Source organism: Brassica napus, chromosome A5 (assembly GCF_020379485.1).
Source record: "Brassica napus cultivar Da-Ae chromosome A5, Da-Ae, whole genome shotgun sequence".
Lineage (NCBI taxonomy): Eukaryota > Viridiplantae > Streptophyta > Magnoliopsida > Brassicales > Brassicaceae > Brassica > Brassica napus.
The window spans coordinates 2,573,095-2,586,047 of NC_063438.1; the positions used below are offsets into that span (position 1 = coordinate 2,573,095).

The following is a 12,953-nucleotide window of genomic DNA, read 5'->3' on the forward strand; positions in this document are numbered from 1 at the left end:
TCGATCATGTGACCTAAATCTATAAACCAATCCAGGCCAGGTGCAACTTAAGTCTTATCTCTATAGACGCGTCAACACTTAAAAATTCACATCCAAAATTTGATAGATCATTTCATTTAATGTAAAGACGATCAAAGAAACAACAGGTGGGTTAACAAAACCGTAAGCTAACCAGGAAAAAGGTACGAAGAAAAGACTTAATTCAAAATTATCTTCTAGAAGATTTTATAATATAGGTATAAATATATGTTATGCATGTTGCGTACTCTTTAGTAAGTAACAATAACAAAAACGGAAGCAAACAGAAAATGGAGGAAACAAAAAAGAGTTTGCTTGATGATTCTTTTACAAGTGCAATGACACTAACCAATTCAGGTGTGCCTCAAGTGCCTGACCGTTATGTTCTTCCACCAGCGCAAAGGCCAGCTCTTGGTTCGAGCATAGGAACTAGAGATGATACAACACTTCCTGTCATTGATCTCTCTCTTTTACACCAACCTTTGCTTAGATCCCGTGCAATCCATGAGATCAACATGGCCTGCAAGGAGTTTGGTTTCTTTCAGGTAATTGTTACATATGAAGTAACTAAAAGTGTTTTTACATGTTAAAATTCATGAAAGTCATGTCTCGTTTTCATCAAAACTAAACAAAAACCTGAAGTGAACTTGTCGCATCTACCAATCCCACTTGCGGATATGACTTAGAAAGACGGTTATTGTCTTATTGTATTTATGTCATAGGGAATAAAGTCTATTATCATGAAAGAAAGAAAAGAAAGGACAAAATCATCAATCTAAGTCTTAAATGATAACAAAAACTGCATGCACGCATGTTTTCTCTACTTATAAAAGCCCTAACTTTTACTTCCCTCACAGGTTATAAACCATGGGATACCATCATCAGTGGTTAAAGATGCCTTAGATGCAGCAACACAGTTCTTTGACTTACCTGTGGAGGAGAAGATGCTTCTGGTGTCATCAGACGTTCATCAGCCAGTAAGATATGGCACAAGCATCAACCATTCAACAGATAAAGTTCATTACTGGAGAGATTTCATTAAGCATTACTCACATCCTCTATCAAAGTGGATCGATATGTGGCCATCAAATCCTCCATGCTACAAGTAATGAATAAACCTATATATATATATATATATATATAGTCCAGCTTCACTATCTCAATGTTTAAAAGAAAAAGCTGGCTCCGGACCATAAGGACATTAGGACCAAAGGCCAAATTCTTCCTAGTTACCAAAAATAAGAGATATAGCTTTCTTTTTGTAAGAAATTTTTTGATTAAAAACTGAAAACTGATTGTACTCTTTTTTTTCCTTTTAGGGATAAGGTGGGTAAGTATGCAGAAGCAACTCACTTGCTACATAAGCAACTACTAGAAGCTATCTCAGAAAGCCTAGGACTGGAGAAAAATTACTTACAAGAACAGACTGAAGAAGGCTCACAAGTCATAGCAGTGAACTGTTATCCAGCATGTCCTGAACCTGAAGTCACCTTGGGAATGCCACCACACTCGGACTTTGGCTCGCTGACCATCTTACTTCAGAGTAGCGAGGGACTCCAGATAATGGATGCCAACAAGAACTGGGTATGTGTGCCGTATATCGAAGGAGCTTTGATCGTTCAGTTGGGAGATCAAGTAGAAGTGATGAGCAATGGCATATACAAGAGTGTGATTCATCGTGTAACAGTGAACAAACATGTCAATAGGCTATCTTTTGCAAGTCTTCACAGTCTACCTCTACACAAGAAGATAAGTCCAGCACCTGAGCTACTCGATGGAAACAATGCAGCAGCCTACGGGGAATTTAGTTTCAACGATTTTCTTAACTACATCTCGAGCAACAACGATTTTCTACAGGAAAGATTCATCGATACACTTAAGAAGAGCAGCTCCTGAAGATTATGTCAAACAATTCAAGCTTACTATATAGTTTACATAAATTTCGTAGTCCATAGTTGCAGCACTGTTGTATCTACTCTATGCAAAAATCACCAAAGTTATTGTATAACAACAACCGAGTAATTATTTTCTGCATGTAAAAATATACATAATCCGTTGTTTAATATATCACATAAAATCATAATGAAATTTCATACTATTTAATTTCTTCTCCTCTCAAAGAAGACGGTGCTAATCTTTAAAAAATATTGTTCATATTCATAAGTAGAAATTAAGAAACAATTTAATTTATAATGATTCTGTTAGTTTAGCCAGCCAGACATATGTTGGATGAACTCGTTTGAAAGAGTCAAGAAACATCTGTGGTAAGAGTATATATGTTTCCTGTTTCTTGCTGCTATACTGGATCTCAATTGTTCTCACAAACTATGTATCCCTACAAGTCCTAAGGAGTCCAATTATAAACAACAGTATTGCTGATTATCAACCAAAGTGTATCGGATTTGTCAATATGGTAGAAAAGCAGATCGCACAATATAATAATCATCAGATACTTACAGAAAATTAACAAGGATGGTACAGTTTCCTCCGCCGACTAGTTAACGTCGCTCGTAAACTATCCACTAAAGCTCTCTAACTACGGCCTTCGCCTCTCGATTCCGGGGGCGATTTCTTGTTGTTTTTTTCCTTGTTCTTCTAACCGTTTGTAGATTTTTTTTCTATTTTGAAGATTATCTTGATCAGCTTCGGCTTTTCATTTTTTGACCGTGACTATTTTATCTTTCTTCTCGCAGTTTAGCTCTTTTAACCACAGATAATTTACTGATGTTTTAAATTTTAACCATTTAGAAATTTTAAACGAACCATCACTTCCAAAATGGAATCAAGGACTAATTTAATTTTACATAGGCGAAAAAATTAACTCATTTAAAATATTGTTGAAAGTTGTATATAGTTTATTACGTGAAACAAATTTCTTTAAAAACTGCAGGAGGATATAAAATATACGGAAATGAATTTTAATTATAGATAGTTATTTTGTAAACTAATTTTTTTTTTAAAAAAAATTAATTATTGATATTACATATACGATTTTTTTTCTTAGTAGATTTTGATGTTAACATAGTCATGTTACCGGAAACTGCTTTTTCTACTAATTATACTTTTTGCCATAAAGATATAGATGTCCGGTTCGCTGTGGAAAGAAAGTTTAACAATTTGTTCTTGTCTTTCGCAGATGTCAAGTTTTAATCTTAGCAGCTGCGAAATTTTTTTTTTAACATGTTCCTTCCTCTTGGGCAAAGAAGTTATGGATTTTGACCCGGAACTTTTTGAATTAAAAAAGATCATTGTCATGTAACTTTATGCATTTGTGCTTTTTACAAATATAATGATAAATTTACTATGTGCAAAAAAGAAAGAAAAATTATCTAAAGGACAAATAGGAAAATCATGCGAAATATATAAAAGCTTTAGGGGAAATATGCAAAATATTCACAAAATCTTATTTGATTCGTGTATATCACAAACAAAATGATAATGAACGTGTAAATTATATCCTGTAACTTACAAATCAGTTTGACCTTAAGAGATATTAATGTAAAAATGATACTTTACATATAAAATAAAATAAAACTTAGTATATATACGTATCGCAAATAAAATGCCGACGCTTCTTTTTCAAAAAATAAAATAAAATGCCGACACACGTTTTCAAACACGTATATGCATTTTCCATGCATGCGAGTTCATGCAAATTATATGGAATTTTTATCATTTATTTTTAAAATATTTCTTGCTGGATATATTATGTAACTATGCTTTAAATGAAATATAATATGAAAATAATTGCATTTTACAAATTTAAGTAAATGATTATCTTATAATATACAGAGATTTATTTATTAAAAAATATACATATATTATCAAATATCTAACTACTTATATATTTTATTACATTCTACATTGTCCATAGCTAGCTATAACTTATAATCTTCAGAAATTTCAGCTAAAACAACCCTAAATTATTGATTATTTTACTACATCACTACAAAAAAAAGATCAATTTAAATCATTTATTTTTAATATTTGCATTAGTTATAAATGATGTAAAAGAATTTCGCATCACTTAAAAAAATGACTCTGAAAGTGGTGATGCAAATAATTTGTATCATTTCATTAATAATTGATGTAAGAAATAATAATATTTTGGGAAAATTGGATAAATAGGACACTTTGAACTTGGATTTGTCACATTAGGATTTCTAGAAGATATTTTAGGAAAATAGGATTTTAGATCTTGTAAAATACCAAAGTACCCTTAATTTACCAATTATGTTGAATTTAAATTATAAATTATAATAATTTTCGTAATAGATTTTAATGTTAAAATTAAAATCTATAAAAATTAAAAAATAAAAAAAACACTAAATGGGAAAAAAGGAGACGCGGGATGCCGCAAACCTAATTCCCCTTTCTCTTTGTCTTCTCCGTCGTAGACTCGTCACTCTCCCACGGCGATTTAGGGTTCAACGGTGAGAAGCTCTGTTCTTCGTCGGTGTTTCATCAGCCCGTGGTCTCTACTCTCGTCTCCGTCACCATCCTTTTCGATCTCACTGAAGACACAACGGCTGCGAATCGTTCTTCCTCTTCGTCGGGTCAAATCGATTTTCGAAGTGTTCTTCCATCAATTTCGCCTCTCAATCTCACAATTCTTCACAGAAGGTATTGGATTTCATCTATAGATTCTCATATTAAACGAAATCGAAGTGTTCTTCCATTAAAGCTTGATTTTTTTTTAAAATGATTTGCCGTGTTTCTTAAAATAATTTTGTTTCACGGATTGGTTGATATTATTGAAACCTTTACATGTGTGATGATATTGAAACCTTTACATGTTGAACTAATAATTTTGTCACGGTTTGTAGCTATGTCTGAGGAGCTACCGAAGAGGCTTTTTAAGGAGGGCGAGGAGCCCCGAGTTACTCAGATCAACAACAACTGCAGGATCGACTACATAATCCGAAAGTTCCAAGCGTGGCTGCCAAAGGAGTTGGATGTCGTGAAGAAAGACCCGGTTTTTCATCAGATTTTTAAGCTCCATGAGAATGGTCTTGGATACTCTGCGAGGGTGATACACAGCTTCTTGTGTAGGGAGCTGGTGACTTTCTTACAGCACGAGCTATGGTTTGTCTTTGCGAGGAGACCGCTTCGATTCTCATTGCAAGAGTTCCACGCCGTAACCGGGTTTGAATGCGATACTCACATTTCGATTGAGGAGTTTGAAGAGTGGAAATATGATGGTGGTTTCTGGAGCAAGGTTTTGAGGAGAAAAGATGGAACAATTACACTCTTCAACCTGTGGACTAAGGACAAGGAAGCTGTAAAGAAATGGAAGAATGCAGATCGCATACGTCTTATCTACTTGGCGATCATTCTTTGTGTGGTATTGGCGAGAGATGAGAAGGCTAATATCCCCCTGAAGTACATCGCGGTGGTCATGGATCTTGACAGAGTTCGAAGGTATCCTTGGGGAGTTGCTGCTTATGACCTTCTCTGCAAATCCATAGCCAAAAATCGTTCCCAACTGAAGGAAAAGACCACTAGCTATGTCTTGGATGGCTTCTCATACGCCTTGCAGATTTGGGCAATGGAAGCGGTGCCAAAAATCGGGAAGCTTTGTGGAAAAAAGCTGGATAAGGGTTTCAAGGACGGTCCTAGATGCATAAACTGGATGGGAGCTGCGAAGGTGTCATATGAGGAGATCATTCGCTTGGAGGAGATTATTACACCCAAGGTAATTTTATCTATTTATGACGACTCTTTCCGGTTTGAAATGAGTAGTTAGTATCTAACTGTATTTCCCTGTCTTGTGTAGGATGACATCTACCCATACATCTCATGGACAGGAAATTATGATGTTGTCAAAGCTCAGGCGTTTCGCAGAGATGATGATGTGGAGGATGACAGAATCAAGGTTCTGATGGAGATGATAAAGAAGGGGCATGATTTTAGTGAGCATGTTTGGGAAACTGAAGAAAATGAAGTGATTTCTTTATCTCTCGATGACGAATCAGCTGTGAATGATGAAGCAAGCGTGAATGTTGAAGCAGCCGAGAGTGATGACGACTTTCAGACTCCGAAAGGATCAAAAAACGTTGGTTCTAGATCAAAGAGGGGTAAAAAGAGGCTTCCCGATCGTGGTATGGAGAAGAGAAAGCATAAGGTTCTCGCAAGTGGCGCAAAGCAAGCTCCTTTTAATGAAGACATGAAGGCTTTTATGACACAGTTGTTTGAGCACAACTTCTCTGGAATGGAACAAAGGATACAGAAACAGATGGCCGAGACATTTGAGCAGATGCGGACAGAGCTTAAACAATCACGTAAGGAAGCCAGCGTTGAAGTTGAGCTTGGAGAGCCTTCACCGACAAAGCCATCGACGAGCCAGGCACCGTTGAGGAGGTCCACACGCGGGGTAAACAAACACTAGTCTTCACCATCCTCTTCAATGTTATTTTGTCTTGTTTAAGTTCGTGGTTTGCGTGTCTGTTTGTTTTATTGGCATCTAAGTTATCGGCCTGAATTTTGTTGTACTTTATAAGGTCTCGGTTTGTATGTGTGCTTGGTGTGTAAGTGTTCTTGGTTTGTAAGTGTCTTGTTTGAACTTATGTAATGGTCTGGAACTTTTATGTAAAATAATTATTAATGATAATGTATTTTGGTATCTCAATTATTGCTTATTTGTCATGAAATAACAGGATGGTTCCGAGACTACATTCGATGTGAATTATAGTGAAGCAGATGATTTGGGTCGCGGGATAGGTACACAAGGGGTTGAAGGGCTTTCTCAGACGTCGTATGTGCCAGGCTTTGATCCATCTCAGGACAAAAAAGAAGAAGACTGGTGGACTCCAATGACTTCGGTCCGAGGTTCAGTGGATAATCCAGTAAAGAAAGAAAAGACAGAGATGAATACAGCTCCACCGCCGTCACAGTGGGAGAAATGGTGCAAAAGAAAAGGTCATGGACTTCAGCTTAGCGATTCACCATTGCCAGAAGATGCTTCTCCGCAGGCGTCACTTTATTATATCTCCGAAGAGTCATGGAAAGGATTCACGGAATGGGCATTAAAGCCTATACCTTTAACAATTGGTCCTACATGCTTTAATTTGTCTGTAGCTACAAGAGTAGTAAGTGCTGGAAAATGGCTTGGAAACGAGGTAATGAATCTTGTACTAACCTTTAGTGAATTTATCTTCCTAACACTTCTTATATGCTATATTACTTAACTTTCATTGTAAATTTTTAGGAGATGGATGCGGTTATGTTTATATGGCGTGTGAACACTACATTGAATCGTTGGGCCCCTCGGCGTGTTGCTTTCATGAGTGCTATGTTTTGCCTCCAAGTAGACGCTGCATACAAGAAGTTTTTACCAAACAAAAAAGCCTATCAATTGCCTGATTTCCTTCTTGGGTACGGCAGAGGAGAGCTTCCATCTCATGGGCGGACTGATCTAGTTTGGGGTGTTGATGTTGATCGACTCTACTTTCCTCTGTTTGTAAATGGTAACCATTCAGTTCTTTTTACATCCTAGTATACATTTCTTCGTTTACAAATTTTTGTGGACACGAACGCAGGTAATCACTGGGTTGGTGTCTGTGTAAACATCATTGAAAGAAAAGTAGAAGTCTTTGATTGCGGTCGGGGAAAGAACAGACAGTACGTTGAGAAGTTTGCTGCTATCATTCCTAGGATTGTGAAGTCCGTTGCACCACAAGAAAGACAGAAGCAGCTACTCCTCTCATCATATTCTATCGTGGATGTGCCTATGAAGTTGAGATTGAATAAAAGTTGTTGTGATTGCGGTGCATACGCTTTGAAGCACTTGGAATGCTCGCTGCTTGGTCTTGACGTCAGTTTAGTGGATGATGAAATCATTATGGGTTGTAGACAGAAGATTGGAGTGGACTTATGGGAGGCTGCACACGACCCCATCTTTGCTGAGGTTATGACACGATATGTGCCTTCACCATGGGAGAGGTCTGAGGTCTTTGACCTGGAGGATGATTGATTAACTGTGATTTTAGTAGTTTGGTTTGTTAGAATTAGAAAACAACTTTGGCTTTGGTATTTGATTTGAATTAAGAAACAACTCTAGCTTTGATTTTGTATAAATTATGAAACAACCCTATAAAGAACAAAATCATAAAAACTGAGGACCCAAACCCTAAACAAACCCTTAACTAAAACCATAACCATAGACATACCCTAACCAAACCCTTAACTTAAACCATAACCATAGACATACCCTAACCAAACCCTAAAACCATAATACAATCATGATTCTTAATCATACCCTAAACAAACCCTAAATCTGTAATTCATAGTCAAACCCTTAACCCTAAATAAACTCTAAAACCATAACCGTAGACATACTCTAACCAAACCCTTAACTAAAACCAAATACAAATTAATCCAACGCCTCAAACACACACCTATTTATTGATTATTTTTGTACATTGGTCACTATCTAAGTACGTCCGTCCACTATGTTTGATAGATGTTTAAACACTAATTTAGAGGGTTCAAAGACAAAGTTCTTGTGGTGTTATCGATAAATTCAAAATGATTTTTTTCTGCTCTGCCTTAGCTAGAATACGCGTTCTGGGAGTATGAAACGACGTAGTTTTGGTTATTTTTTTGACCTAATCTCTTTTCTTCCTCATTCTTCCTCGACAGAGAGATTGCAGCGGCGAAAATTTGGAGATCGACTCCCTCATGTCTTCAGTAAATTCTTCATCCACTACAAGAGATCGCCTCGCGAAACAACGGGGAATTCCCACAAGATGCAATTGCGGTGAGGCAGTGAATCGTTTCACTTCAAAAACAATTCAAAATCCGGGAAGATTATTTCATTGTTGTCCTTTGGGATCTCAAAAGGTTAGTCATGTTATCATATAACTGTCTCGTTGTTGTCCGATGAGAGTAGAATTAGTCAATCTAATTGTGTATTGGATGTTACTGATGAAGGACAAAACCCACTTGTTCAAATGGACTGACAAGTCAGTTGTTGAGGAGATTGAAGACTTCCAAGACCTGTTTGACGTGTTACTCGTTGACAATTCCGAGTTTCAGAAATCAGTGAGAGCTGGTGAGGCCATGATGACACGCCATGAGAGTAGAATTCAAGAGATGGAAGATGCAATGTGCCATTGCGAAGAGAAGACCTTGGAATGCATTAGGGAACTTAGGGGCATAAAAGCTTTGTTTGTGTGTTGTTTGGTGATGGTCTTCTTGTACCATATCTATGCATGATGTTCAACTACTTTTATGTGCTTCCTCAACTTGTTGTTTCTTATTTTCAAAGAAGTTAAGACCATGTTTCTTGTTATTTCGAGGTGATCATCATCTACTGAAACGAATTATTTTGCAATTACTTTGATTGTTACTAGAATAAATCGATTTGTCTCTATAGTTTAGCAAATACCAAATTGTCAAATAGGTTCTTAAACAGAAGATCAAATTGTTTCAAAAGCAATAAAGAAAAAAACAGAGACAGATGCAGACACATAACAAACTAGATGGGTAAATCGCATGTTCCTCTCTTGTGTCCTTCAGTTCCACAACGGCTACACTTATGCTTTTTATTCTTCTTTGATCCTTGAGAAGATGCGATCTTGTCTTCTACTGATTCATACCTTCTCTTTACTGGTCGACCAGCACTCTTTCTTGTCTTTGGTGGTAAAACCTTTGCAAGTTTAACCTCAGCAGGGACATTCCATTCTGACTCTACAACTGCTATTGGATTAATGGAATCTGCATAGGCGGTTCTCCACGCTGCAGTGCTGTATAAGGCGTCAGTGAATCTGTGCACTTCCATACCTGTCAATCTCAAAAAAAACTTGATCAATATGAAGTCTATATGATGAAAATCCCGAAAATAAATAATTCTCAAGTATTCATGTGTTTATACTTCCATACCTCGTGAATAAATTGCAGGAATGGCGTGTCGGCAAGGAATTTTTCCTATATCATACTTACCACATGTGCATGTTCTTCTTTCCAAATCAACATGACAATCATATATGTCTCCTTTTACAACCGATCTGAAGTTGTCAACCTTGTAAACCTGGAATCCTTTTGCCTTCACAATTCTCCTATCAATCTTTCTCTCCACCTTAGCGGTTAAAGGATCTAGATGCTTTGAGCTTAACAAGCGACGCTCATAGAACCATCGAGTCAACAGTTCTCTTATACTATCAAGCAAAGGAATAACCGGATATTCTCTAGGTATTCTAAGAACTGAATTTATAGACTCTGCAGGGTTCGTGGTCCTAATGTCATACCTGGAACCAGGGAAGAGAGAACGAGCCCATTTGCGCACATCAGCCTCCCGTAGATATCTTCCAAGCTCAGGACTCATATCAAAAATTTCGGTGATACGTTCTTGAAATTCAGTGTATCTATATGCCCGTGAAGCCTTTTCTACCAACGCAGTCAATCCTTTTGTCTTGAAAAATGAGACCACATTGGTCAATAAGTGATGAATGCAAATTCCATGTGCTGATCGAGGGTAGACAGTCCCAATAGCTTTAGAAATAGACGCATTTCTATCTGAGACAAAAGCTAGGTCTTGACAATCAGCAATAACCACTTTCAACTGTCTGAAGAACCACCCCCAAGAATCGTCATTCTCTGAATCAACAACCCCAAATGCAATCGGATACAAATTAGAGTTACCATCTACAGCAGTAGCAACAAGAAGTGTCCCTTTGTATTTATTTTTCAGAAAAGTTCCGTCAACAACAATCACCCTTCGCATTGCATTGTAGAATCCTCTAACTGATTGCCCAAATGACATAAATAGATACATGAATCTTCCCTTCTCATTAGTTTCATAGTGAGTATGCGTACCAGGATTTGCTTCTTTAATCATATGCAGATATGCTGGTATTTTAGAGTAACTGCGATCTGGTATACCTCTAGCAGCTGCAATAGCAAACTCACGAGCTTCCCAAGCGTGCCAATAAGTAATCTCACAACTATGCTCCATTCTCATAAATTGAATGATGTCATTCGGTTTTGGGCCATCGTTTGCATCATCAAATCGATGTTGTATCAGAGTCCCAATTGTTCTTGCTGATGCTGTTTTTCCGAATTTCCTTTTCTTTGAAGGAGCACATGAATGTCTTCCATCACATTGGTTGATCATGAAATATGTAGACCCATCTATTCCTTCTGCACGCACAGTCCAGTTGCACAATGCATCTTTACATCGAATATACCACCATTTTCTCGTGGATTTGATAACAGTGTAATCGAAATTATTCTTCATCGCTAAAATTTCCATTGTTGCCTTCAGAACCCCTTTACTTGTGAAAATTTGATCCTTCTTCACGAAGTCTCCTCTCCAAGCTCGACCATCCTTATCACTGTCTCCATTGTTTTGAAAAAGTTCAATGTTTTCACTCCTTAAAGGACCGCAACCATCTGCAGCGACATGATTCGTTCTTTTAACAAAAGACTCCTTTGACGGCTTGACAAACTCTGCTCGATTTATCTCAGGAACTTCTTCATCCTCAACATTACTTGAATCGCAAGGCTCCTTATTCAAATCGATATTGACTCGTTCCTTTTGATTTACACCGGAAACAGAGAACATCACACACAAGGTAGTAGACGATTCCCTCTTTGCATAGCCCACAAAATTAGATGCTTGCCGATCATTGGTGATAATAATAGGAGGATTCCCTTTTTGATTCAACAACGAATAACTGAACTCGGCATTAATGGCATTATGGTCCACCCCATAATCCTCACACACCATTATCTTGAGCTGCTTCAACGTAGTAGTAGTTGCTAATGTTACCATTCGACCACGCCTTTCTTTGTCTACCACGAAACTCCAGTCATCACCGCGACTACACATCCATTCACCCGATTTGACATAGATTAGAACCATGTTGTATTGATAGAGAAAAGAGAGATGATTATGTCGATGAAGAAGAGAGAAACACAAAGAACGACGACAAAAGATCGTGGGAGAAGGAGAAAAACGTGGGAGAAAATATTCTTGGAGATATTTAGGGAAGATTTAGTTTAGATTTAGGAAACATCTTTAACCGATTATGGAAGTTTCCATATTTTTCGGATTTCCTGTAGAATGTATAACCTATGTAAGTCAGAACACAGTAGAGTAGATGTGAAACATATTCTTCCCTAGGCGCCACATAAGGTAAAAGGCAGACCACATCATGGCTCCAAATATAGATAGGGTATATCAACGCATTGTGGCTACATGTCGTAACCAAGCTAAAGGTATAAGAAAGACATCTTTCTTGATTATAACGTAACGTAACCTAGCTTTGGTTAGAATATATAAGAAAAGATAGGTTACGTTGTATACCAAAGATATATCTATGTATAAACATTAGTAGCCGAATTCTAGACTAAGTAGATGACCAGAATGAGTATTATAACTGTAGCTAGAAGATGAAATAAAATATGATTCATTTTAAAAAAAAAAACAATTTAAACATATATATTGTCATACTTATGTTTCCAATAGTTTTGATATTTTTTAACATTTTTAAAATTCAGTTTACTATTTTTTCTATTAAAAAAGGGTAAAATATGTCCAGAATTGTCCAAAATATCAGAAATCCTATTGTGACAAATAAAAGTTCAAAGTGTCCCATTTTTCCAATTTTCCCTAATATTTTCATCATTTAGTTTTAGTGATGTTAAAATGTAACGGTTATAAACAATGATGTTAACTCTTATATCAATTGAGTTAAATGATGTTAGTATTGGTATCAATTAAACTAATCGACTTAAATTATTTAAATCATTATTAACAACTGATGTGATATATTTTTAACAGTTAAAATAATTTATTACAATTATTATATAATTTATTAATAATAATATTAAAAATTAAATGGATTAGCAGTTGTCCCATTTATAATTATCTATTTAAAATACTGCCATCGCTTGTACAATGTTTAAATTTATCTCAATAAATAAAAATAAAA

The 12,953-nt window shown here is 36.4% G+C and overlaps 4 protein-coding genes across 5 annotated transcripts; 3 read left to right on the forward strand and 1 right to left on the reverse strand.

Moving 5' to 3' along the window:
* Positions 1-251: 251 nt before the first annotated feature.
* Positions 252-2,840, forward strand: LOC106454567 (flavanone 3-dioxygenase 3-like). Its single transcript, XM_013896684.3, has 3 exons — positions 252-563; positions 876-1,123; positions 1,338-2,840. Exons 1-3 carry the CDS (start codon positions 252-254, stop codon positions 1,912-1,914), a joined length of 1,137 nt encoding a protein of 378 aa, XP_013752138.2. The 3' UTR covers positions 1,915-2,840.
* Positions 2,841-4,134: 1,294 nt separating this feature from the next.
* LOC106451407 lies at positions 4,135-8,264 on the forward strand. Of its 2 annotated transcripts, XM_022719333.2 has the most exons (4): positions 4,135-4,641; positions 4,845-5,713; positions 5,795-6,391; positions 6,675-8,264. In XM_022719333.2, the coding sequence occupies exons 2-4, from the start codon at positions 4,847-4,849 to the stop codon at positions 7,203-7,205; spliced, it is 1,995 nt and encodes a 664-aa protein (XP_022575054.1). In that variant the 5' UTR covers positions 4,135-4,641; positions 4,845-4,846; the 3' UTR covers positions 7,206-8,264. The 2 variants fall into 2 exon arrangements, with proteins under 2 accessions (XP_022575054.1, XP_022575053.1); XM_022719332.2 differs by having other exon boundaries at positions 4,135-5,713.
* A 433-nt stretch (positions 8,265-8,697) lies between these two features.
* Positions 8,698-9,234, forward strand: LOC125609247 (uncharacterized protein At4g04775-like). The gene is made up of 2 exons (XM_048780437.1): positions 8,698-8,859; positions 8,950-9,234. The coding sequence occupies exons 1-2, from the start codon at positions 8,698-8,700 to the stop codon at positions 9,232-9,234; spliced, it is 447 nt and encodes a 148-aa protein (XP_048636394.1).
* Positions 9,235-9,368: 134 nt separating this feature from the next.
* On the reverse strand, positions 9,369-12,625 carry LOC106432455. The gene is made up of 2 exons (XM_013873295.3): positions 9,901-12,625; positions 9,369-9,801 (listed from the first exon to the last, which is right to left on the reverse strand). The coding sequence occupies exons 1-2, from the start codon at positions 11,879-11,881 to the stop codon at positions 9,497-9,499; spliced, it is 2,286 nt and encodes a 761-aa protein (XP_013728749.1). The 5' UTR covers positions 11,882-12,625; the 3' UTR covers positions 9,369-9,496.
* Between the last annotated feature and the right edge of the window lie 328 nt (positions 12,626-12,953).

Excerpts from the sequence above, each read along its gene's own strand:
- LOC106454567 (XM_013896684.3), top strand. The coding sequence starts at position 252 with ATGCATGTTGCGTACTCTTTAGTAAGTAACAATAACAAAAACGGAAGC. Across the intron at positions 564-875 it reads AGGAGTTTGGTTTCTTTCAG|GTTATAAACCATGGGATACC; the intron begins GTAATTGTTACA and ends CTTCCCTCACAG. Across the intron at positions 1,124-1,337 it reads TCAAATCCTCCATGCTACAA|GGATAAGGTGGGTAAGTATG; the intron begins GTAATGAATAAA and ends TTTTCCTTTTAG.
- LOC125609247 (XM_048780437.1), top strand. The coding sequence starts at position 8,698 with ATGTCTTCAGTAAATTCTTCATCCACTACAAGAGATCGCCTCGCGAAA. Across the intron at positions 8,860-8,949 it reads GTCCTTTGGGATCTCAAAAG|GACAAAACCCACTTGTTCAA; the intron begins GTTAGTCATGTT and ends TTACTGATGAAG.
- LOC106451407 (XM_022719332.2), top strand. The coding sequence starts at position 4,793 with ATGATATTGAAACCTTTACATGTTGAACTAATAATTTTGTCACGGTTT. Across the intron at positions 5,714-5,794 it reads AGGAGATTATTACACCCAAG|GATGACATCTACCCATACAT; the intron begins GTAATTTTATCT and ends TGTCTTGTGTAG. Across the intron at positions 6,392-6,674 it reads TGAGGAGGTCCACACGCGGG|GATGGTTCCGAGACTACATT; the intron begins GTAAACAAACAC and ends ATGAAATAACAG.
- LOC106432455 (XM_013873295.3), bottom strand. The coding sequence starts at position 11,881 with ATGGTTCTAATCTATGTCAAATCGGGTGAATGGATGTGTAGTCGCGGT. Across the intron at positions 9,802-9,900 it reads TCCTGCAATTTATTCACGAG|GTATGGAAGTGCACAGATTC; the intron begins GTATGGAAGTAT and ends TGAGATTGACAG.